The sequence below is a fragment of the Rattus norvegicus genome, chromosome X (assembly GCF_021556685.1).
Source record: "Rattus norvegicus strain SHRSP/BbbUtx chromosome X, alternate assembly SHRSP_T2T, whole genome shotgun sequence".
Classification (NCBI taxonomy): Eukaryota; Metazoa; Chordata; class Mammalia; order Rodentia; family Muridae; genus Rattus; species Rattus norvegicus.
Window position 1 is genome coordinate 7,861,101 of NC_141554.1, and position 24,361 is coordinate 7,885,461.

The window sequence follows — 24,361 nt, forward strand, 5'->3', positions numbered from 1 at the left end:
GGAGGTCCAGGTACCTCCTGGGGGGGGGTATGGGCAGACTGAAGCAGAAAAGAATACTTTCTTCTTCAGATATCCTTAGTCAAGTATGTCCAAAAGACTACAGTTGTGCCTCATGACACTGGTATTCCTTAGACTGTTTGTTCAAGACTCCTCAGCATGGACTTCAAATAACTGTATAGGCAATCCTGGTGCTATGGGGAACTATGACTTGTAACAGTCAACTCAACCATGTGGTGGCACATGGCTTTAGTCCCAGCACTTGGGAGGCAGAGGCAGGCAGATCTCTGTGAGTTTGAGGCCAGCCTGGTCTACAGAGTGAGCACCAGGACAGCCAGTGCTATACAGAGACTGTCTTAAAAGAGCAAAAGGATAGCCTTTCCAGAGTCTTGGGCTGGAAAGAATCTGCCCAAGGAAGAATGCCCAAAACATGCTAATTTAGCCCTTGCAGCCTGATCACCATTAAGTGTGTTCTTCATAGCAGATGAAGGCAGCTAGTGATCACCATGATCTCCATGAAGGCAGAGTCTGAATGTAGTTCAAGTCACTTAAAATCATATGGACCCAGATACTGGTTTGGTAACTGCACTGGTATCTCATGTCTGTTATGTAAGAGTTATCAACTCCCATTTTTCTCTTCCCAGAAATCTTATAGCTAGAGTAGCCCATTGGGGTTCTTATTTGAACCAGAGAACTCCAGAGATATTCCTTCCTTCCCTGGAGACAGCCAAGATGGCTATATCTGGGTTATCTTTTTTTTATTGGGATTTAGGTTCCAAACAAGGTACAAAGCAGTGGTGAGAGGATCTTGAGATTGCTGGGTGATAAGGGAAGTCCAGGCTTGGCTAGATGGACCACTGCCTGAGGCCAAATGGAAACCAGGACTGGAAAGGATCTGGGGGGTAGGGGGACTAGGGCTTAGGGGAATTCATGGAGATCAGCGAATTGTATATCGTACATAGGGGACCTCGACGTCCTCGCCACTTTCATCGTTGCAGCACAGCTCAAGCACCAGTGCACGCACATGGCGGCCCAGCTTTCTCTTTGACACTCGGCTCACAATCTCTGTCATCCTAGGGAAAGGGGTGAGGGTTAAGGGAAGTGAGCCAGGAAGACAATAGAGGAAGGGGAGGTAGGTGAGGGCAGGAGAGGAAAAGCTTCAAAAGCTGAGAGGCTCCCCACCCAACACAAGGAACACAGGGCCTTTCCCAGCCTGCCTGGCAGTAGGCTACTCACGGCTGATCCAACCGTTCCTTGAGCTTAGCAGCTGGCATGAAGAAAGAATAGAGCATGGACACACCCTGGGACAGCATGGTGATCTCTAATTTGTGCTCCGTCTGGAAGATAGGAGGGGAAACAGCAGTGTTATGAGGACTAAAATGTTATCTATACAGCTTGTCCTCCAGGTGTAGGGAAAGGAGAAAGGACATACCTTAAAGTAATCAAGGAACTGCTTGAGAGTCATCTCCTCACCATTAGGCTGTAGCCCTTGTACTTCAAAGCGATCCCACAATGTCCACTCTTGATTATAGTACTGCAATAAGAAAGAGAATAGGATGTGGGCCATTACAGAAGTCCCTGCCCTCCCTGCCCTTATTAATGCAAATCCAATTAAGTCAGATCATAACCTTTTGTTCAAAGCTTTCTCAGGGCTCCCATGTCACTCTGAGTAAACACTGAACCTTTACAATGACAGGTCCTATGCTATAAGGAGAACCCTAGTCTTATCTTTTACCCACTATCTTCTCAATCACTCTTATTTCCTTAGTACTCTTGCAAAAAAGATGCAGGCATATTTCGATTGGAACTCTGACAGAATGATCAGGTCTAATGCAAACCAAAGCAAGTTTTATTGAGATATACTTTATTACAGGTCCATCTTGTATGTGGGCACTTACCTGGTGACGAGGCGCAGCAAGAGGTTCCGAAAACCCAAAGAAGGGCAGGGCCAAATTCAGGAAACCATTTTTGTAGGAATCAAGTTGTTGGTGCCCCTGAACTACCTTGTAGAGTTCCAGACACACAAGGCCAACCACAGCAGCTGTGGTTGTGGCGATAGCTGGGATGATCTTCCCTGCGATCAGCTTGCTCTGAGAAATAGACCAAGGAAGATGCTATAATTTATAAGAGACTGAAGGTCTACAGAAGAGGATGGGGTATATGGAACTCAAGCCCGAGAGTAGATAGAACATCAGGCTTAAAGTCTCCTGACCTTGTGCCGGTCTGCAGGGGAAATATCATAGTTTTCGGCCCGAAGATTAGATGCAGCCACAATGAAATCCATGTGGAAATTGCTGTCATCGTCCTGAATAAGAGGAGATCAGATAAGTTTTTCTGGACTCTTGGGACATAAGTATCCTCCAATGCCAATTACTTACTGGTCTGTCCCAGATCAGAAGTAAAGCTATGTCCACGATCTATCTAATCACTGTAAAGGCTTGAACTGGCTCCACAGTCCTAGATCCCCATTCTTTACAACCCTGTCTGTGTTTAGCTCACCCCAACTATCCTAACCAGGGCCCCTTCCAAACACCTTTTCAAAATCAATGGGGTACATCTTAAATCCAGGTAACTTGTCTGGGCTCGGCAGTGTGGCTTTGAGCTCCTCGAGACGGCTGTCATCTGCACAAAGAGGAAAACACAGCCCTTCAGATACAAAGAGTGAGGTAGAAAGCCTAGGGGAGGGCAAAGGGTTAGTCAGATACAGATACAGATACAGATACAGATACAGATACAGATACAGATACAGGTACAGGTACAGATACAGGTACAGATACAGATACAGATACAGATACAGAGAGATATCCTAGAGTCAAGGGTCAAATGGGAAAGGCAGAGCAAACCTAGAAAAAGCAGGCTATCAAGATCTGGAGAGACACTAGAAGCAGAAACTTGAAGAGGAAGTAGAGTGATCAGATGGATGGGGTAACAGTCAGTCTTGGGGAGATAATGTATATGAGATACTGAAGACATGGTGGGGATATAGGAAAGTATATAAGTATGAATATACACGAAGGATCTGAGGGGAGATGGAGAAGATATGATTTGAGACAAGATGGAGAATGAGATAGGGAGGAGGAAACGTGCCAGAAGAAAGTTAGAAGGAACCTGTGGAGGAGGTGAGAAAGAAAAGACTAAAGGAAATATACAGAGAGGAACATGAAAGGCAAGTTTTTCAGAAAAAAGATGGGGGTGGGGAAGAGGGGAGGCCAATACAGGGGTTACAGAGCTACATACACTTTACAGATCTCCAAAAGGGAAGGTAGGGTGATTCAATTATGATGGGCTTCATTAGAGTAAACAAGTATACAGAGAATCGGGGGGAGAGATGTATGGAAAGACATGGGACAACTAGAACAAGACAAAGTGGGCAAGAATAAAGGAGGAGAGCCCTGCTGGAGATCATTGCCCCTAGATGAATAGACTGAGGAGAAGCAGAGAAAACAATAAAACCAAGGCAAATATGTACCAAGCAAGAAGAGCAAAGTTTGTTTTCCTGGTAAAAAGGGAAGGAGGGAGGGAGGGGAGGAGGGAGGGAAAGAAGGAGGGACTGAGATTCTCTTCATTTCAGAGGGAGGGAGATGCAAAGGAAGGTGAGGTCACAAAGCTATTAATATAAGACTAATGAAGCTAAGGACAGATACGGGAAGTGACTTCTGACCAAATGGCCAAACACCCTCACCAACAGAGGCATTGGCGCTCTGCAACTCCTGGTCAGAAACATGGATCTTGACACCAGACTTGGGGGTGAACTCTGGAACTTGTACTGACTGTAGGAGTGAGGCCACAGCAGCTCGGTCTTGGGAGCCAGTCAACCCATAGGTCTGGGCAAAAAGGTTGGCAGCAGCCATCACATAATCCAGATGCAATGTCTAGGCAAAGGCAGGGCATGGTAGGGTTAACACATCTGCCCTTAGACAGGAAGCCACCACCTCCTTCCCACCTACCCATCCTTTCTATATGACCCCAGGAAAATCCAATAAGAAGACTTACATTGTTAACATCAAAAGTAAGTGGGTGTGGACATCGTTTGGGTCCAGACCAGAAAGGGGCCCCTGAGCTGGTGAGCTAAAACAAAGAAAGAGTTTCAGGAGCAAGATCTGACAATCCTAGATGCACCCCAACTCACTACCCTTGGCTGGGTCCTGAAGAGGGCTGGAGTCAATCATCTAAGACCTACACTGCAAGGTCCTGGCTGAAAAAACCATCAATTCTTAGACATTTGCTTTACTTACTGGTCTGTACTAGATTGCCAGGTATGTACTTAGTATTAATAAATACCAACGAATGTGGATTCACAGAAGGCCCTGTGGAACATCTAACTGTTCCTCGTTCAAGCTAAAGAAAGGTACAGAGAAATGACTTGCCAAGTTTAGAGAAAACTGGGATTTGAATAAATGCTGACTCCTTTGCTCTCATGTCAAGGATCTCTGCCTCGAGGTTCACTACAACCCTGATAAAAATCAGGTCAGACATAGCCTACAGCACAGTGACCAGGAACAGCAAGAGAACCGGTTCTCTTGCTTCAAGGAATGAGGAACGAAACAAAAAGTTTTTATTTTTCTGACATCTCCTGCCTCAGATACCAGCCATATCTAGACTAGTAACTGGGAGAAGCTACTTAAGAGTCTGCAGCAAACTGGTTGCAAGGAAACTCATGCTGCCAAACAGACATGTTACCTGGTCGGGAGGAAAGTTGTGCAGCAGCTGCCGTATGTTGTTACAGTACTGGGTGTGCCAGTGGTGGCAGGCCCAGGTCACACAGTCGCCCCAAGTCTGTGGTCGCTGCAGCACCAGGCTGCGCTGCACAGCCTCCAGCACCTCCAATGGCTGGGTACCCGCCAGCCGCAATGTCCGCTCCACAAATTTGGAGTCTCTGTTAGGGAGCAGAGGGGGCCAAGGGGCAAGATTATATAGTGGCCACTGAACCAGGCTCCAGGGCAATCCCACTTTCTCCACAGAAAGCTCCTCATCTTGATTCCGTAACAGCTTGAACACTGAACATTTAGCATCCTTTGAAAAGTGTACACCTAGCATTGAGGGGTAACAGCTGAAGAAAGCAGAGAATGTCTTTGGTGGCAGGCAAGAGGGTGGGGTGTGGAAGTTACTCACGTGAGGTACTGATTAACATTTTCTGCTGGCTGCTTGAAAAGGCCTTCAAATTCATCCCGGGCCCACTGCAGGCAGAGCAGATGGATTTTATGGAATGATGGACAAAATAAGCTTCTACAGGCTTGTGAAAGTCATTATGGATAATGCAAGTAGGAAACACAGCTACTTTGGGAAAGCAGAAGCTCCCAATCTTTCCTATTTCCTAATGAACCTGACCTGGGAAATAACTTTACAATGTATGTATGGAGAAAAATTCATTAAGGCCTGTACATGTGTACTATGCCTTAATAAAAAAAAATGTGTATCGGCTATGTGTATTTTGCAACTTAAAAACAGGATTGCTGCAAGTTCAATGCTGGATACAACTGCACCCCTGACTCAACAAAAAAGGTAGAGAAGTATTTGCCTAAACCCTAGGTTCAGTCTTTAGTGCCAAAATACAAACAAGCAATCGAACAAAAATAGATCCAATCCAATAATAAATCCTATCTAAGTCTCTAGGAACGTCTCAGGAAATAAGACATGGCTCTAGCCTCTTCCCTATGTATGCTTAAAATGGTGCCACTTAAAACAGCCCAGTGAGAGGACAAATGTTAAGGCACAAATAAGTTCAAGGTTACACATGCCCCAGTGAGACTGGTGGGCACACAAAATTGACACAGGTACTTTGGACTAGCAGGATCAGAAGGGGGCATGTGATAGATAGGATTGGTCTTTTTCCACCCCTCTATTCCTACTATTCATCCTGAACGTGTTGGACTCCAGCACTAAACTTAAGAATTCTTCTGAGAGGGGTTGGGGATTTAGCTCAGTGGTACAGCGCTTGCCTAGGAAGCACAAGGCCCTGGGTTCGGTCCCCAGCTCTGAAAAAAAAGAACCAAAAAAAAAAAAAAAGAATTCTTCTGAGAAAACTACTATCCTTGTGGCCTAGGTACTTATCACATAGATATGGTAAATTCATAACATTTTAGCTTCATGATATGCAGCACTGTTCCATGTGTATCATATATAGAATATCATTGTGACATGCTAGCATCAAATTTGTTTTGCAGGATAGATGGGGAAACCTAAATATCATGTGCTAGAGACAAATAACTAGGAGAGGGAAAGAACTATTTTGTTTAGCATGAAAATAGTGCTTTGGAGCCATGCACGGTAGCTAGCACATCCCAGTACTCCAGAAATGAACTCAGAAGGATCAGTTCAAGGTCAACCTCACCTACACAGCAAGTATTAAGTCTAAAAGTATGGAATAGGTTATTTTTTTACAAAGATTTTTATATATACATGCTATGTTTATAGGTGCCCACAGAGGTCAGAAAAAGGTATTGGATCCCCTGAAACTGCAATTATAGACAGTTGTGAGCTACCACATAGGTGTTAGAAAATGAACCTGAATCTTCCATAAGAATAGCAAGTGCTCTCTAACCACCAAACCATCTCTTCAGCCCCACTTTAAAAATTATGTGTATGGGTATTCTGCATGTATGTTAGTGCTTCACATGCATGAAGTACCCATGCAGGGCAATGGATCCCTTGGAGCTGGAGGGAACACCACTGTCGTTGTGAATGGCCATGTGGGTGCTCGGAATCTCAGGTCTTCTGGAAAAGCAGCCATTGCTCTTAACTGCTGAGCTACCTTTAAGTTGTTATGGATGGTTTTACTTATATCTAATGAGTAGAAGTCAAAAATCCACCTGCCTCTGCCACTTCAGTGCTGAGATTAAAGGTATATGCTAACCCTACCCAGCATGTCAATATAAGAAACATGGCAAAACACTGTTAAACTCAGATAAGGAATGATATTTCAGCATTCACCAATCTTTCCTTTGTTTTTATTTGTTTTTCTCAGATAAGGTCTTATTTTGTAGTCCAAGTGGCCTTGACCTCATAGCAATCCTCTTGCCTTAGCCTTTCAACTACTGATGAGCCAAGATATTTTTACCTCTCTACATAATTGGGAAAAAAACCCTCAAAAGTAGGAATCACAAGAAGAGTAAGTCTTTTCAGAAATGCTAAACTTTCCAGGTGGAAAGAAAGGTGCTAAAAGAAAACACATTTTATGCTTAGGCCTGTAAATAAATACCAGGAAGCCAAAGGCTTGGTAAACTCAGTCTGCCCTCTTTCCTTTCCCCTAAGCACCACTCACCTGTAGAGTGTGTTCGATGGCATTGGGAAAGTTTTTCAGGGTACAAATGGGGATGGATTTCTCTGGTGGGTCCTGGCTAGAGCTGTATGATTCTGTCAGGAAGGGGATCACCACCTGCACATTGCCCTTTGTGCCCAGTGTGCCAGACTCTAGCAGTGGCTTCCGATAGTACACACAGCGGCGATCCATGTACATCCCTGTATGATGGGGTTGGGGACAAGGATGTGAGAGTCTTGAGACAAGGAAAGGCATATTGGGAAAGAACAAGAAAACCCAAATTCGGGGCTGGGGATTTAGCTCAGTGGTAGAGCGCTTACCTAGGAAGCGCAAGACCCTGGGTTCGGTCCCCAGCTCCGGAAAAAAAGAACCAAAAAAAAAAAAAAACCCAAATTCTCACTCTTGCCTTCTTTACCAGCCTTCAGAACTTACGGGCATCTACATTGTCCAGTGCATTGGCCACACCATCCAAATTTTGGAAAAAATCATCATCATAGATGCGCTCCGTGTCAGGGCCTACACGGTTCTGGTGGCTTGTCACCTGGATGTAAGGATTCATCTGTCGCACAGCTGCAGCGGCCGTGTCAGACTTTAACTTCTGTGAAATGAGGAGATGCATTTGAGGGTAGAACGTGGATGTATTCACTCAACATCAAAGAGAACTGTCCCCCTGAGCATTCATCTAATGCTAGAAGAACCAGGCCCTGAGTTCAGGAGGCTCCCTGGCTTAGCAAAATATTCTAAATAATGCTACATGGCCAGGGCTGAAATGGAAAAGATGGTGACAATGAGATGGAAAAGAAAGCAGAAGACAGGACAGTATTGTGGACAATGGACTAGCCACCTGGTTTTTAGCCTACTGTTCTTTTAGAGAGTAGCACTGCAAGTTAGATTTCCCCAAACAGAATCAGATGGTTCAACAACAAATAAGTGTAAGTGTTATGAAAGCAAAGTCAGGTCATATCCCTCCTATGCTTAGAACCTTTCCCTGGCTCTTATCCCCACTTAGGGTAAAGTGAACTGCTGCCCAGGACTTCTCAGAGTGGAAATGATACCTTCCTTAAGGAGCAGAATGAAATCAGCAAACTACCCCACTCCCAAGGGCAACTTACTCCTTTACCCTTTGCCAAGTGCCAACATTGACCCTGTATGTTACTGTTATATTTTATCTATACGGTTTCTTCATTGTTTTGAGACAGGTTCTATCTATGTAGCTCTGTCATGGAAATTACTATGTAGACCAGATTGGCCTCAAACTCTGCCTGCCTCTGCCTCCTGGGTGTATCAATAATGTATCTGGGGCTGGAGAGAGGGCTCAGCGGTTAAGAGCACCCGGTTACTCTTCCAGAGGTCCTGAGTTCAATTCCCAGCAACCACATGGTGACTCACCATCTGTAAAGAGATCCGATGTCCTCTTCTGGTGTATCTGAAGACAGTTACAGTGTACTTATATATAATAAATGAATAAATCTTAAAAAAAATAATGTATCTGTCCTTATTTTTTACCTTCCTCGGTTAGAACCTTTTTTCGTTTTCATTTTTATTTTTTGAGACAGGGTTTCCTTGTAGACCTGGCTGTCCTTGAACTCAGATCTATTTGCCTCTCAAGCACTGAAAAGAAAGATATGAACCCTGTCTTGCCTTATTTTATTCTTTATTATAGCTCAAGGATCTAAAACCCTAACTCCTAAAGTTACTATTCAGTGAGTAACAAATACTGGCTTACAGAAAGCCTCATATGGTACCGCAGCTTCAAACTCAAGAGTCACTTGGCTGACTACAATGTCATCCTTCAGAGGCCTGTTTCTAAAAGTGGCCCTGGGCTGGAGTCTAGGAACTTAGATTTTAGGGAAAGTCCTCATCACTACCCCACCTAATACTAATGGCTCAGTGTGCTAGAACTGTTTGTGTGAACAGTGTAGTTTGTTTAAGCACCTTCTTTCCCTCTAGATTCAGGAATTCTGACACACAACCAAATCCCAGTAAATGTCCTAGTTACAGATGAACAGGCTTCTCTAGCTAGAAACTTTTCAGGAGAATTATTATATTTGTTACCGGGTAAATCCACCTTCTGCAACCCCACTGGGAGATAACTCTTAAAATACTTGCTGCTGACTTCGTTCCTCCCTTGTTGATTGTGCTGTGTTCCTTTTCTGCAATAAATCACCCACTAGTCCTCCTAGGCAGTCACCGAGTTTGGGGATATTTTTGGAAACCCACAAGACAACTGTCCCAAAGCAGCAGTGATAAGGGCTAGACCGATGGCTCAGCAGTTAAGAGCACTTGTTGGTATTCCAGAGGACTTGTTGGTCTTCCAGAGGACTAAGTTTTGGTTCTCAGCACATCTGGTGGCTCACAACCCACTTATAACCCCAGAATTACAATTCCAGAGGACCCAACATACTCTTCCAGTCTCTACAGGCACTAGGCATATACACAGTAGACATACATACATGTAGGCCCTCATATATACATGAGTGCTGGGGTTAAAGATGTGCCACAGTTGTTGAGGGACCTGCATGAAGACCAAGCTGCACTGCTGTTGCATATGTCGGGGGAGGGTGGACTATGATTGAGATGTAAAGTGAATAAATAAATTAATGGGGAAAAAAGATGTACAATAAATGAAATGAAAAGGCAGCTCAGTGGCAGTCGTTATAGCTAGCTATGCAGCATGCTAGATAGCTCTAGATTCACCCCCCAGTACTGAAAAAGAAAAAGAAATAAACCGACTTGACGGTTGTTCAGAAAAAGAGATGAAGGGTTGGGGATTTAGCTCAGTGGTAGAGCGCTTGCCTAGGAAGCACAAGGCCCTGGGTTCGGTCCCCAGCTCCGAAAAAAAGAACCAAAAAAAAAGAAAAAGAGATGAAAAGACCTGATTCAAGGTAGAGCTGAATGAATGACAGAACAGAGGATGAGAAGGGCCCAAGGAAAGATAAGTATATCTCTACTAGAAATACCATAGATATAGGTAAGAAAAAGATAGGAAAACAAGAGGTCAGAGAGCCATCTCCTACTCCCATCCTTCTCACCGTGACATCCCAGGGCCGGAAAAGAAACTGTCGGTTCAGATTCGATTTCTCAATGGTGTCCATGTCTGTGACCACGACCTCTCCACCCTCTCCACAGCCTAACCCAATCATGGCAAAGTTCTTGAGCAATTCACAGCCAATGGCCCCTGCACCCACCTAAGAAACGACCAAGAAGAGATACAATAGCAAGTCAGATGATCCCAGAAGGGGTGGCCAGAGATCAAGGGAGGTGACCACGCAGGGTGTCCAAGGAGACCACTCACCAGGAAGTACTTTTGCTTGCCCAGCTTCTCTTGAAGGTCTGAGCCAAATACAGCTACCTGCCCATCATAACGGTTCTGACGCTGAGGAATATGAAGTGAGATGGGTCAGAGAGAAGCTTCCCAAGAAACACCCCCAATAATGCCTTCCCTCCAGCCCATTCACATACTGGGAGGCACTTGTCCTCTGTCAGAGCCTCTTTGTCCTCTGGGAGACATTCAAGAGCATCAAAGTACAACCACTGCATGATGGGCATAAACTTTCCAGAACAGGCCTAGTGAAGGAGAAGGAAAGAGGAAGTGGCCAGTGTTAATCAGGCCCTTACACATTTGGATAGCAAGTAATAAAGGCAAGACAAAACCCCACTTACCTTCATGACTTCCTGGGCAGCGAGGCCCCCAATGAAAGCATTTATAGGTGCCAGGTCCCCAGCAGCAACATAAGCTAGCTTCCGAATAAGGTCTTCATCCACGTTGTCCTGTTGTACTGCAGGTGGGGACCGAGCATTCACAGCCTGAGCTAGGGTCACCAGTTCTGTTGCATCTTCCTGGTAGGGCAAAGGAAACAAGTAAGGATTTCCCAGGCTACTATCAAGGGATGGACAGGTAACAAGCACAGGTATGGGTAGGTCGTTAGCACCAAGGACTTCTATCCTAGCTGGCCCAACTACCTACCTCATTTCGTGGTCGAGGTGGTCGGTTGTGCTGAGCACAGAATTGGTGCAGAGCTTGAAAGCCAATGTGCAGTTGGGCAGGGCGAGAATACTTGGCAAAGTCAGTCATCACAAAGTCAGGCTCTGCCAGTGATGCTGGCAAGGATTTCTGTGGGAAGGCAGCATATAAAAAGAGAAGAAATGAATAGTAAATTTAGAACTGTATGAGGCACACACCTCTGGCAAAATATTTATACTACATTTCATAACAGTAGCAATGAAAATAATTTTATGGTTGGGGTCACCACAATACAAGGAATTGTATGTATTAAAGGGTCACAGCATTAGGAAGGTTGAGAACTACTCACTGTTCTAGAACCACCTGCCATGAACCAATACTCACAAAGCTAATCTTTTTAGGTACTTTGACCTGGCTGACGATGCCTCCACGGATGTAGTCAGAGAAGTTGGAGGTGTCACAGATACTAAAAGTATAAGGACCTAGATAGAGTAGATAGGGAAGCTTGTCAATCTTGCATGCCCTCTTAAATTTACAAAACTCAAGAGACAAGGAAAAAAATATGCCTGACCCAATGTAGACACCAGGTACTTTTTGAACCACAATCCCCACTGGGGATAGGAAACTATCTCCCCTCTGCTTCAGAGCTAGTTCAGACACCATGAAACTCTCTTGTCATTGGTCCCAGGTCTACACTAATGTCAGGTGATCACTGACATGATCAGATCTTTTGATCTGCCCTGTTTGTTCAAAACACAAGAAGCTCCTTCTCCTCAACTCAGACCCTGGGGGCCCATGCTCATTAACAATTCAAACATAGTTGGCCCTTCTTCCCCATGTCCATTGGCTCTTGTGGGATCCTGGATTCTCTGATCCACTTCAGGCACTCAAGATATAGTGCCCATCACTCTGAACTCCTTTCTTTTAACTCTCCTAGCCAGTTCCCCTATGATACCCCCATGGTCCCAGCTCACCCAGCACTTTGATCTCTATGGGCTGACATCCATTGAGTTGGACCATGCCCTGTACTTCTGAGAATGAGACGAAGTCACCAGTCTCAAAGCCATGTCGGGCCTCATCAAGGCAGGTAACCACACCGGGGTTGTCCTGGTTGAAAAGGAGTGAGCCTCAGAGGCAAGTCAAGGTACAAGAGTACAGAGAAGGTTGCTGTTGCCTAGCTGTTTGCCAAGACCCCTGGGGCTGATTTCCTTACCTTGGTGACCATTGAAACCATAGCACTGAGTGGCTGCTCCCCATTGGAATCTGTGAGAACCATTTCCTCTCCAAAATCACAGAAAAGTTGCCTATAGAAAGGGACAAGAGGACTGATGTCTGAGGCCCACACAAGGCCCAAGGCATCTTTCAAGGTACATTGGATGTGTGCTGAACCAACTTGGTACATAACAGGGGATACAACAGCACTAATGTCATGCAGGGAGAGATGAAGACACACAATATGAAATGTAGGTTGTAGAAGAGGGATAAGGGTCTTGGCCAAGGAAAGGACGTGGGGAAAAAAAGGCATGCAGAAGTGGTACTCACCCAAATAGGCCTCTTGTATCTGCCACCACTAGCTTGATGCCACGGCTATGACAGAACTCACCCACTCGAAGCTGTTCTTCCAGGGGGCTGTTGGTAAGGACCACCACCTGTGGAGAAATAGAGTTCATGTCAAGAGGCCAGAACTAGGAGGAAGGGGAGAAAAAAGAATAGCAGAGACTGGTGCAAAGAGGTTGAGGCAGTCCTGAAGACAGTTATCCTCCTGGTCCTCCAGACCTCTCTCTTAAAGACTTTCTGGGGATCAGATTCAATGAGAAGAAAACACAGCAGACAGAAAACGAAAGCTTAGAACACGTTGGGCCAGGTAGAATGGTACTACTGGGCACAGACTGCAGCTGACTCATTTGTTTGCTAACTGCCTACAACCATGCCCTGCCCTGTGAGACACAGGCAGGAAGAAACTGAAGTCAAAGTCTGAGCTCACTCTTTTTTTTTTTTTTTTTTTTTTTTGGTTCTTTTTTTTTTTTGGAGCTGGGGACCGAACCCAGGGCCTTGCACTTCTTAGGCAAGCGCTCTACCACTGAGCTAAATCCCCAACCCCTGAGCTCACTCTTATAATACCTACCTGTTGATGGGTCTCAAGATGGTGCCTACTCCATCACAATTTTAAAACTGCTCTCTCTACCTTCTCCAAGAATATCTATTTCTGTCCACCAGGATGAGCTCCTACTACTATGTTTGATTGTTGTTGCTACAGTACCTTAGCCCTTGGGGACCTTAGCCCCTGAGGCAGCTCTCATAGCCTAGGCTTTTTAACTAGTAAATGCCTGTGCCATCCTTCCTGTGACCACACTGCTATTTTCCATGCTTATTCCTCATAGGAACTCCATGAAGTCGGTTCTGCTGCCATTCCTATTGTGAAATGGAAAGAGCAAGGCCCAGGATCTAAGTGACCTGCCTAAAGTTACACTCATAGCAGGACACTGTCTCCACCTTTTCCCCAAAGGCAGGCTCAAGGTCTCATCTTTTGTGCATCTTCTCTGCTCTCATGCATACTGCTCGATGCCCAAGACAACTCATTAACTAGTGAATAGTGCCAACAATACAAAACACGAGTTCTTTCTATGAAAATCAAGCAGGAGGCTGAGCAATCACCAAGTACCTGGAAACCACTAAGGAAGTCTTCAACAAGAGGCCCAGTGTAGGCAGTAACAGGTACATAGCTGTTGAGTTCAGCAAGTCGGGGCTGGGATACCTCAGCTCGATTTTTACCAATGTCCTCCTCCCGAAGGTAAAACTGTAAGAGACAGGTGGGTGGGAGGATTAGGCTGTGGCACAAAGAAGTAGGTATCTCAGCAGGGAAAAGGATGTTGGGAAGAGATACCTGGGAGGAGAGATCAGCCCACTGTGTAGTGCCTTGGTCATGTAGGGTGACAGCCTTGACCCCACCAAGGATGATGTTCTTAGCAATCTCGACACCTAAGCCCCGCAAGCCTGAGACGAGGACACTGGATGTCTGGAGCATTTTCATTGCCTCATGGCCCAAAACGTACCTGTCAAGTTAGAGGGTACTCCAGGTTATGGTCCAGCCCACCTTCCCCATCAAGTTCTTTCAGTGCCCCTTCCTGCCTGACTTACAGCTGCCGGGAGTAAAGGCTCTCGTCTATGTCTGCTTCACTGCCGTTCTTCGCCATTCCCTGGAAATAGAGAGCAAGAATGGGTTCAGGACAATATGCATGAGTGGGGTGTGGGGTGTGGGGTGTGGGCAAATGGAGAATAATATAAAAGACTCCCTTTCCTACCACCATACCTGCCAGTCTGCAGGGAGAAGATACTCACGTTGGTTGGCACTGAAGACACTTCGGACAGCACTGACTGTGCAGAGGAGCAGTTAGAACCTGGCTTTGGATCAGGCCCGGACACGCGACGTTTCTTGGACAGCGGCGAGCTGGACATCTAAGGAAGAAAGACAGGATAGAGGTAAGCCTAGGATATATGGGTATTTTTCTGGTTTGTTTGTTTGTTTGTTTTAAATACAGGGTCTCACCATGTAGCCTTGATTGGCCTTGAACTATTTTTCTACGTATTACTGGTAAAAGTGGGGGAAGATTTAAGCATTAGCAAATCTACATTAGGAAAGAAACTGGCACAGAGAGATGAAGTGGCTTATCCAGGATCACACTGCTGTGAGACTTAAGATCTGAACCAAGGTGGTTTAGCTTGTAAATCCACACAGCTGACTGCTAAGTCATTTTATCTTTCCCTAGCTCAGCATAAGGGAAAGGTGCCAATCCTATGGAGTAAAAGGAAGATCATTCTGGGATGATTGGATGTGAACTCAGGAAATACTCAGCTTTCAAATCTTGTCCCTGATAGGTATCATGTAGAGCTGTCCCCTCACTTTGTAAAATGGGTAATGATATAGCTCTATGGGTTGCTGAAATGAGAAAAAGATACAGACCACAGGGCCTAGGAGGGCTCAAGGCAGAGCTTTACAAAGTCCAAACCTTTCTTCCAGTTTTAGGAATAGACAATAACCCAGGCCAATAAAGCAGGTTGCATGAAGAGAGAAAATACACACTTCTAAAGCCTCTTCAGCATGTTAAGTCCGTTCCTTCAATAGGTTAGCAGTAATAATAATGACTGTTTCCTAGGAGTCTTCTCTGTGTCAGAGGCCACACTAAGCACTTTACTAGCCTTGTCTCTGTCTGTCCTCAGGGCAACCCTGTGGGAATTGAACTATTACTCAGCTCACATGAAAGGAACAACTTCATTCGGGGATGTTTGGTGACTTGACCAAAGTTCCCACCGAAGAGTGGTTGAACTGGGATCAGACCAGATCCAATGACTCTGAAGTCCAAGCCACTTCTCAGAGCTAGCAAATTTCATGCTCTCAATTGTCCTGATCCTACAAGGCAGGATTTAAAGTCCCTGTTGAACAAATGAGAAAACTGAACTCATATGATCAAGTGACATACTAGATCCCAGAGAAGGCAGATAACAATACAGCCTGCTGTTGGAAGTGAAGTCTAATGGTGGTAGATTCAGATAAATAGAAGATAGGACCTAGAATCTCTTTGTAGGCCCAGTAGCTTTTCAACATACCAAGCCTTTGCTTATACCCTGAGTTTTCTGTTCATACAACTCTTACAGTGAAGCCTTTTCTGACCCCAAAGACCACCAACATACCTAAGATTCCATCTTGGCACTGTCACATTCTAATATGAACACAATGACAAGCGCTCCTCACTATCTACCCTATCAGTCACAAGAGAAAGGGCTTTGTGTAATGCCAACAATGCCCGTGAACTATACAAGCCCACTCTCTTACCATAAATAGAAAGTGAAAGCTTGGAGAACTCTCACTTCCCCTGGCTCATGTCATTTGTCCAGTTTGTATGGCTCTCCTAGATGAGTAGTGTCAGAATTTGGCTTTGGGTCCAGCTCAGACTGCTCAGAGATGGGAGGTAAAGGAAGGGAGAAGAGGGGAAGTAGGAGGCTGCCTAGGGTTGAAGTCTGCTGGTGAAGTTGCTGGAAATGCTTAGATCTAACTTGGGTAGGAAGAGAATTGATAAACTGGGATGGAGACAGAGGTAATTCCTATTTTGCATTTACTGGCAGTGACTTGGCATGCAGATCTTATTTCCTCTAAGCCCATTTTCTCCAAAAAAATGGAGAGATAAGGAACTGTCCTCCTGATGAAGCTAAAGAGGCTATCTGTGGTCAAAATTCAAGGACCTGAGGAGAGAGGCTCCTCCCAAGGCACCCACAAGGGCCTCCATTACTTAGTTATCTCCTTTCCCTTGTCATTGGGTGGTTTGTTCCAGGCATATTCTTTCTCTACTCCCCACATCAGACAAAATCCAGAGCAGAGAGCTCTTTATCAGACCTTAACCTTTCCACCCCCACCCAGTGCTGGCAGCAAGGCTCTAAGTAAGCAGGTTTGGGATCACTGTTCAAAAGTAGACTTCAAAGCCAGGTGTGGCAGTACAAGCCCACAACCACAACACTTAGGAGGCAGAGCCAGGAAGACTCTTAAGTCTGAGGCCAGTCTGAATTATGCAGTGAGACTCTATTTCAAAAAAGAATATAGGAAGGGAGATTTCAAATGTCAGGTTTTGGAAAGCCCCTTTATCAAGGCAAGCAGAAGAATTTGGGACAGAGATTCTGGGACAAGAGCTAGAGATTCCCCTACTCCCATCCAAAAATAAAACCAAAAAGCAAAATACAAAAAAACCCCAACAATAAAAAACAAAATAAAACCAATCTCCATTCATTCTCTCTCAACATGTGCTCAGCCTTCTTTGTTAGAATTTATTTTCTAAAACCTACTTGGCAAAGCTGAAATTAAAGCATTTCAAACTTATCTGGGGTCTCCAAACTGATGACTGAAGCCTGAGAATATTCTAGAGCAAGACTGAGCAGGGGAATCTGGGTAGGCTTAGGAAGCAGAGCCAGCTGACAGATATTGTACAGGGGAAGATGCTGAGGCTTGTCAAGCTTCCTGAGAGATTTTAAATGAGAAGTCTTGAGGAGTGTAAGAAAGGCATCAGAGGAAGTGACTGAGCTCAAAGAGCTGTGAAGGAGATAATAAAAGAGGCCTTATAAATGGTGGGGGTGTTGGACAGAGGTATTAAAGACTCAAACCTGGATTTCTAGAAAGAGGTGAGAGAATGTAGACCCTGAGACTACTACAGGAAGATTCTGGGGCTGACAGGCTTAGATTCTAGTGACAGAAACCCTTCAACCAAAAGTAGTGGGAATGCACAGAAAAATGACTTTGATGTTGACACTGTAGTGACAAGAAGCTACGAGATTAAGTGCTAAGAGGCTAAGAGAGGTCTCTGAGGGCAGACTCTTGGAGAGGGATTTCTAATGGAGCAACAAAGGCCTTGTGTGGATCTAAACAGGTACCACAGCTGCTGATAGGGTGAAGGGAAGATGAATTTCAGACAGTTCAAGCCTTAAAAAGGTTACAAAGAGCTAATCATGGTGGTATACACCTTTGAGTCCAGCACTAGTGAGGCAGACAGAGGCAGTGAAACTCTGTAATAATGATGATAATAGGTTACCAAGCAAATATTGGCTAGATCTCCAAATAGAGTTAGGTTTCTCTAATCAATTCTGTGACTCCATAGTAAATAGATACTGAGGTTTTCTACTCCTGTGGAAGATAAATGGGCCTGCTGGGGAGAAGGGGAGTGAAGTCAAAAGCAAATGCTAAGAGTCTCTGAATACTAGGAACCTTTAAAAAGAATGAGGGTAGATTCTGAGGCCTGTTGGTAGATTAAGGGATTTATAAAAAGAGAAACTAGAATGCTGGTCTGCCTTTGAAGGCAAAATTTGGGTCTAGGATGAGACCATCTGGCAGATGGGGCTACAAATAAAGAGTCTGAAAGAGTAGATGGTGGCAAGAGATCACTAATGGAGAACTATGTCCAAACAGGTCCTCCCCCGTGTCTAGTCCCCTGAGAGAAGAAAGGAAATATACTGGAGGTTAAGAATGGCTGATGGAGAAGACGATGCTTTGAGAACAATGAGAGCATGAAAAAGGGGGGAGTCCCTAAAAGCAGGGAGAGTCTCTAAAGGTAGATGCTGAAAAGAGTCTAAGAATGCCAGGCGTCCATGTTGGAGGATGCTATGTCAAAGTGGTATTCGGATATCTCAAATGTAGGAATGGGTTTCCCGCGGAAAGGCCAGGCACAGAGCTTTTCACCGGGTTTAATCCAGATGGCAGCTCTAAGGACAGATAGTATCCTGAGAGGGGGAGGGGGAAACTCTGGATGAAAATGCTAGGCAAGGCTCTTCTTTCGGAGATGAAGGCCACACGGACCTTTCCTGAAGTCTGGCCCCTCTTAAGCCATGAGGGCAAATACTGAAGGGCTAGGAAGAGTCTCAAGGGAGATTTCGGGGCAGGTCTTCAAATAGCACACAAGTATGGACGGCTTTCCTGAGCAGCGACGCCGAATTCCGGTGCCTTTATGGGAGACTGTGCTCGGAGTTCTGATAGGAAATGCATGGCTCAGGATTGGATCAAGATATCTTGTTATAGTGCTACACCCGAAGCCTCCAGAAGCAGAGATAAGGGTATGATGTCAAGGTCAGATTTCGGAGCCCAAGGGAATAGGGTGGTCCTAGACAAAAATGATCCATCCCGCCCCAGGATTTGCACACCCCCACACCCACTTGTCTAGTGATTCCTAATACCCAGGTCACCGCAGTGCACTCAGACATCGGGCTGGCAAAGAACCAGCAGGGACCCTCCCATACCTCCCTGAGCCCTTGCGCTTCGAGCCAGGTGCAGAGAAAAGCTATTACCAATGCCGGTTCCCCGGGTCGTGCCGCCGCCAACTCCTCAAGGAGCCGAAGTCAAGCTCGGCCGCCACCCTCCTCTTTCTCCTTCTCCTCCCTGCCGCCTGGGCCAGCTAGGATCACTGTCGCCTTCTCCTCCCCCGACCGCGGTGGTTGTGGTCTTCCTTGACACCCTCCTTCACCCCAGCAGCCGACACAAGATGGCGGCGGCAGAGCCCAAGGCCGGAACAAAACCCTGAGCCCCACCCCCAGAAACCCGGATGCAAGAGGACCGCGCCCACTCATGAATCATGTATTTTCCCTGCCCAGGTTGGGACTTCTTTAACTAGAAGGAAAACAGCTCCACCAAGTGGCTGTGGAGGCAGTAACTAGAAAAACAGGTAGAGCATGAGGCCATGCCCCATGAAATAGGAATAAAGAATTACTACAGCTAAGCTGTCAAAGAAATCAAGGAAGGACCTCAAAGCCATTCTTCCTAATCGTGAATTATGAAGCAAGGTGATGGGTTTACTAAGACTAGGCAACCAGAAAGAAGATGTTAAAGCATGCCAACCACACCCAATGCTCATGAATAATGAATGATCTTGCAGCTGCGGGAATCAAGGAGACCAAAGCTACATCTTATTCATGAATAATGCACGAGACTCAGTGGGATAGAACAAAAGAAGCAAGCCTGCCTTATTGCTCCATCTAATACCCAGTAAGCAAGAAACAGGGTCACTGCAGGAAAAAAAAGCACTCCTCTGCCTCCTAAATACTAAAGGAAGCTGCTGGAGCCAGCTCAATGTGAAAACAGAGAGGTCAAGAAAGGTTATACCTACTGGGTGTGGTGGTATACACCTTTAATCCCAGCAGTCAGGGCAGAAGCAGGAGGATCTCTGAGTTTGGGGCCTGTCTGGTCTACAGAGGGAGTTCCAGGACAACCAGAGCTACCCAGTCTCGAGGTGGTGGAGGTGGGTGGGGACACAAAAAGAAAGGTAGTGCACAGGCTGTGCTTACATGCATGGTGCCACAGGACTTTTCTCTCAGCACTGGGAAAGTGGAGGCAGAAGGCTCATTAGTTTGAGGTTAACAGGAAACCCTGTCTCAAAAAAAAAAAGTACCAATCCCATCCAGTTCATGAATTATTCATGAGGCTTGATGGGCAGCTTCCCATCCAAGGTGGCCCTACCCAACAAGCGGAAATTATGAGACAATAGTCAAGGCATTTGTCATAAGGATATAAAGGATAACCCTGCAAAGCCAGAGTGAGCACAGTCCTTGACCACTTGGGGGCTTATCTTGTCTTAGCTAAATACAGACTCACTACATGCCTTTGAAGGCAATGATAGTAATGAAACTAATCCACCTCGGTTGGAGGTGTAGACTACGGATAAAGCACTTCAACACCCTCGGTTCAATCCATAGTATCATAAAAAACAAACAAACAAAAAAACCACAGCAATCCCCACCTCAAAAAAACCCAACCAAGACTGATGAAATGTGTTATGAGAATGAATACAGAAGGGCCCTAGAGCAGTGCTGCCACAAGGCCCTGTTACAATGTTCAAATATATGCAACTAAAGGTAATATTTGCATTAATCTAAAATTACTTAAGTTTGAGGGTATATCCAGCTATTACAGAACTTATCAACTTGATTGTTTCCAGATCAGAAAATGAGATTTGAGAACAAGAACTTACCTTGTGATTGAGTAAATGTGTAGAAAGGGTTTAGAAATAGTGCCTGGCACATAGTACTGTATAATTAGCCTGAGCGGTAGCAGCACTATTTTCTTAAAAGACGGGGTTTGTTGGTGTGCGCTAGCACAGCTCCTGTAATCCCACAGTACTTGGCAGGCTGATGCAAAAGGAGCACTAGTACCTGGCAAGTCTGAGGGAAAACAGACCCTAGAGAAAGAGACAGAAGTAGACACACACAGAGCGGGAAGAAAGAACAGAGAGAAGAGGGAAAAGGAAAAAAGAGAAAGAGGGAGAAAGGTTGGAGACCATGCTGGTTTCAAACTTCCCTATTCAAGAGATCCTTATGCCTCACTCAGTGTCAACTACTCCTAACTTCACACAGTACTTGGCAGACTGAGGCGGGCAGATCCCTAATTCTCTGCAAGCCTTGGGAAACATAGCGGCAGACTGGTGGTTGAGGGAGAGGGAGAAGGGAGAAGGGAGAGGAGGCAGGGAGGAGAAGGGACAAGAGTCATGGAGCTCGCTCGAATTCAGTAATGGCATCATTAAATTGGCTTGGGGGCGGGGAACATTATCCAACTCTGAAACCTGACAGATCAGATTTGAATCCTAGTTCAGCCATTCACTGTTTGGCTTTAGGACAAATTACTTACCTGTCCTGTATCTCAGATTCCTCATCTATGAAGTAGGATGAAACCTACTTTTGAGAAGTTGTGAAGATAAAATGGATTAATAAAAGTAACTAAATGGGTGTAAATTATTTTTATCTGCATACCCACTTTTCGGGCTGCTGAAAAGACTTGCCAAAGACGGGACTTGAGTCCAGAGTCTCGGGTTAGTAATCAACAATTTCTGAAACAAGGCATGAACAATACCTGCAGCATCATCTCTGGCATTATCTAATAGACGCCAGGTTTAAATGCTGGAACCTGTGAGGGAAAGCTAACTGCTGATCCAGGCCACGCCCCTCTTAAATTATGCATAGCACCCGTAGAAAAGCTTTTTATAAAACCCTCCGGGCGCTACTCACCTTCACAGATTATTGTATAGGTTATCAATAAACTCTAGATTGTGAGGCAGACTTCGGGATACCCCGTCAACACGCCCCTTCCGCACGCTGATCCGCCCCCTAGAGAGTAATTCATAAGCTGACACTTCTAGCACTTCTAGTGGACCAGATGCGAAAGAGGCTTCACACCGTAGCCCCACCCCTCAAAAATGAATAAAGCAGCAGCCAAGGACCGCTCAGTGGCCCAGTAGCCCAACGTCCGCTTGGAAGACCCTGGCAGACAGTCTCTCCCGGCCTCCGTTAAGAGGCTCCTCTCCAAGCGTCTGGGCCCCTGAAGTGTCCGGGTTTCACAGCCCAGGGTAAACCAGCTGCGCAGACCTCATCACCTAGTCAGAGGTCATAAAGGCCACCGATACCTCCACAGTGCCACGTCGGTGCTGAACGTTCCCACTGTCACCCGGTCTGGTCCCAAGACAAGCCCTCCCCAATTCCAGCCTTGACTTTAGTAACTTCAAACTTTTCTCCCTTGGAAAGCCTGAGAATTTTGCCCGCCAACAGAGTACTAATACACAGACCCCGAGCCTCCCCCAAGCGCCCCCTAAGCCCTGCTTCCAAGGGGTATAAATCTGCGTCTGAGAACTACCTCATAAAACAGACTCGTAAATGCCACCCGAGTCCCCAAGCACCGCTTCCTAAGGGTCTCCTCAAAAGTAGACACCCACTGAATGCCACCCGGGCCCCACAACCTCCAAACATGCCCATTAGGGATCCCTGGAGTTGGAATTAAGGAAGCACCCTCTTCCAAATGCTGCCCAGGGGCTTGGGGGCAATGTGCTCCCGCTCACCCCCAGTGCTGGGCGGAAGCCTCGCCTTCCTTCTGGAGACAAGCCGAAGCCACAGGGCAACGGAAGAGCAAACCACCTCGGTCGTGCAAAAAGAACCAGAGTTTGCGCGGAGCTCGGAAGCGCGGGGGCCTTAGAGGGCCGGGTCTGGGGTGTACCATACATACCTGAATAGAGGGGAGTTTATCCCTACTTCTGTGCTTCTGGCAAAGGTTTCAGGACCAAATATCCCCTACAGGTTGTGGTACGACCCTAACGCGCGATGCATGCTGGGAGTGGTAGTCCTGCCCCGCTAATGCCTGGTGCACGTGGTGGGCATCAGCCCCTAGAATATGGGAAAATGTAAGCCTAGGTTTATTTCCTATAACTGTGTGCTCTGTGAAGGTGGGAAAAGAGAACGAAATATGATAGTGCCTCCAGATTAGAAGATACATCCAACCTAAGCGCGGGAAGGCTGGGACTCCGGTGGCCAAAAGCATTCATTCATTTTTTTTTCACATTTGTGGAGCTCAAGATGTGGGCTAGGGGGGTTGGGGATTTAGCTCAGTGGTAGAGCGCTTGCCTAGCAAGCGCCTGGGCTCGGTCCCCAGCTCTGGAAAAAAAAAAGATGTGGGCTAGTTGCGGGCACTTCTTCCTTGCCCTCATGGAACAATATTCTATCGTGAGAAACAGCCCGTAAACATAACAAATAAGAACAAACAATAGCCTCACATATACACATGCATTATAATAAGTCTGTGACCACATAAGTGACCATGTATGAACATAAATACGTGTGCATGTATCAAACAGGAACTCTTTATGCAACTTAAGCTGGCAGAACGTGCTGTACAGCCCAGGCTGATCATGGACATGTGATTCTCCTTCTTTCACCAAGTGCCGAGATTATTTACAGACATGTACTACCATGCCCAGCTGCAAATGTTAATATGTAAATTATTTACATCTGTTTGAATCAAATGTATCTTATATTTAATGCATTGTATATATAACCATATGACTGACTGAACATTGTATATCCAGCTATTGTATATATTGTATAATATATAGCTAATGAATCTAACAAACTGTACATCCCTTAACAATAGTGCAGTAGTGATAGTTTCTAAGAAATGTCTTGCATGAATTATATAAAACTAAATGGCACAACCTTTCTCATCTAAGTTGCATGGTTTAGCCCAAGATTCCCAGGCTACAAATACACACACACACACACACACACACACACACACACACACACACACAAAATGGACTAGTGGTATTTTTTGCATCAAAGCATAGTAAAACTACAGCAAAAAATGCTAGAAAATATTGGATGTGCTTGGTGGTGAAATGCTTGTGTAGAATGTGCAAACCCTAGATTTGATCCTTGACACTTCAGAATAGTAGTAGTAGTAGTAGTAGTAGTAGTAGTAGTAGTAGTAGTAGTAGTAGTTAGTAGTAGTAGTAGTAATGTGAAGCAAAATGCTGGATAACAGGAAATTTTCAATTTCATTTTAATTTTTTGGGAATAGACAAATATACTTTTTGTTCATACAGCATTGTACATGATAGTTGCTAAATGCTATGGAGAAAAATAGATCATAATAAAATGAATTTGTTAGGATAGGTTGCAGTTTTGCACAGTGGTGATGTGTAAGCAAAGGTATTTAACGTAAAATGCTTCTATCACCTCAGATTCGGTATTTCAAATATTGCCAATGACCTTCACATTTCCTCATTGAAAGATTTTTTTTTTTAAAGATTCACTCATTTTATATATGTGAAAACACTGTAGCTGTCTTCAGACACAGCAGA

The 24,361-nt window shown here is 45.3% G+C and overlaps 1 protein-coding gene across 6 annotated transcripts; it reads right to left on the reverse strand.

Annotated features, from left to right (window-relative positions):
* Positions 1-738: 738 nt before the first annotated feature.
* Positions 739-22,673, reverse strand: Uba1 (ubiquitin-like modifier activating enzyme 1). Of its 6 annotated transcripts, none has more exons than XM_087599825.1 (27): positions 22,568-22,673; positions 21,744-21,842; positions 14,559-14,675; positions 14,358-14,416; positions 14,104-14,272; positions 13,882-14,016; positions 12,762-12,868; positions 12,433-12,523; positions 12,194-12,326; positions 11,604-11,701; positions 11,223-11,369; positions 10,919-11,095; positions 10,718-10,822; positions 10,551-10,631; positions 10,288-10,443; positions 7,688-7,853; positions 7,259-7,455; positions 5,110-5,174; positions 4,678-4,873; positions 3,991-4,065; positions 3,680-3,869; positions 2,531-2,619; positions 2,210-2,302; positions 1,896-2,087; positions 1,430-1,531; positions 1,234-1,334; positions 739-1,070 (listed from the first exon to the last, which is right to left on the reverse strand). In XM_087599825.1, the coding sequence occupies exons 3-27, from the start codon at positions 14,673-14,675 to the stop codon at positions 935-937; spliced, it is 3,177 nt and encodes a 1,058-aa protein (XP_087455951.1). In that variant the 5' UTR covers positions 21,744-21,842; positions 22,568-22,673; the 3' UTR covers positions 739-934.
* Between the last annotated feature and the right edge of the window lie 1,688 nt (positions 22,674-24,361).

What these genes read in the sequence shown, in the direction of transcription:
- Uba1 (XM_087599824.1), bottom strand. Translation starts at nt 14,675, where the DNA reads ATGTCCAGCTCGCCGCTGTCCAAGAAACGTCGCGTGTCCGGGCCTGAT. An exon ending in GCAAGCAAAAGTACTTCCTG is followed by an intron (nt 10,444 to 10,550) that starts GTGAGTGGTCTC and finishes GTCGTTTCTTAG; the next exon opens with GTGGGTGCAGGGGCCATTGG. An exon ending in CCCCTGCAGACCGGCACAAG is followed by an intron (nt 2,088 to 2,209) that starts GTCAGGAGACTT and finishes TCTATTTCTCAG; the next exon opens with AGCAAGCTGATCGCAGGGAA.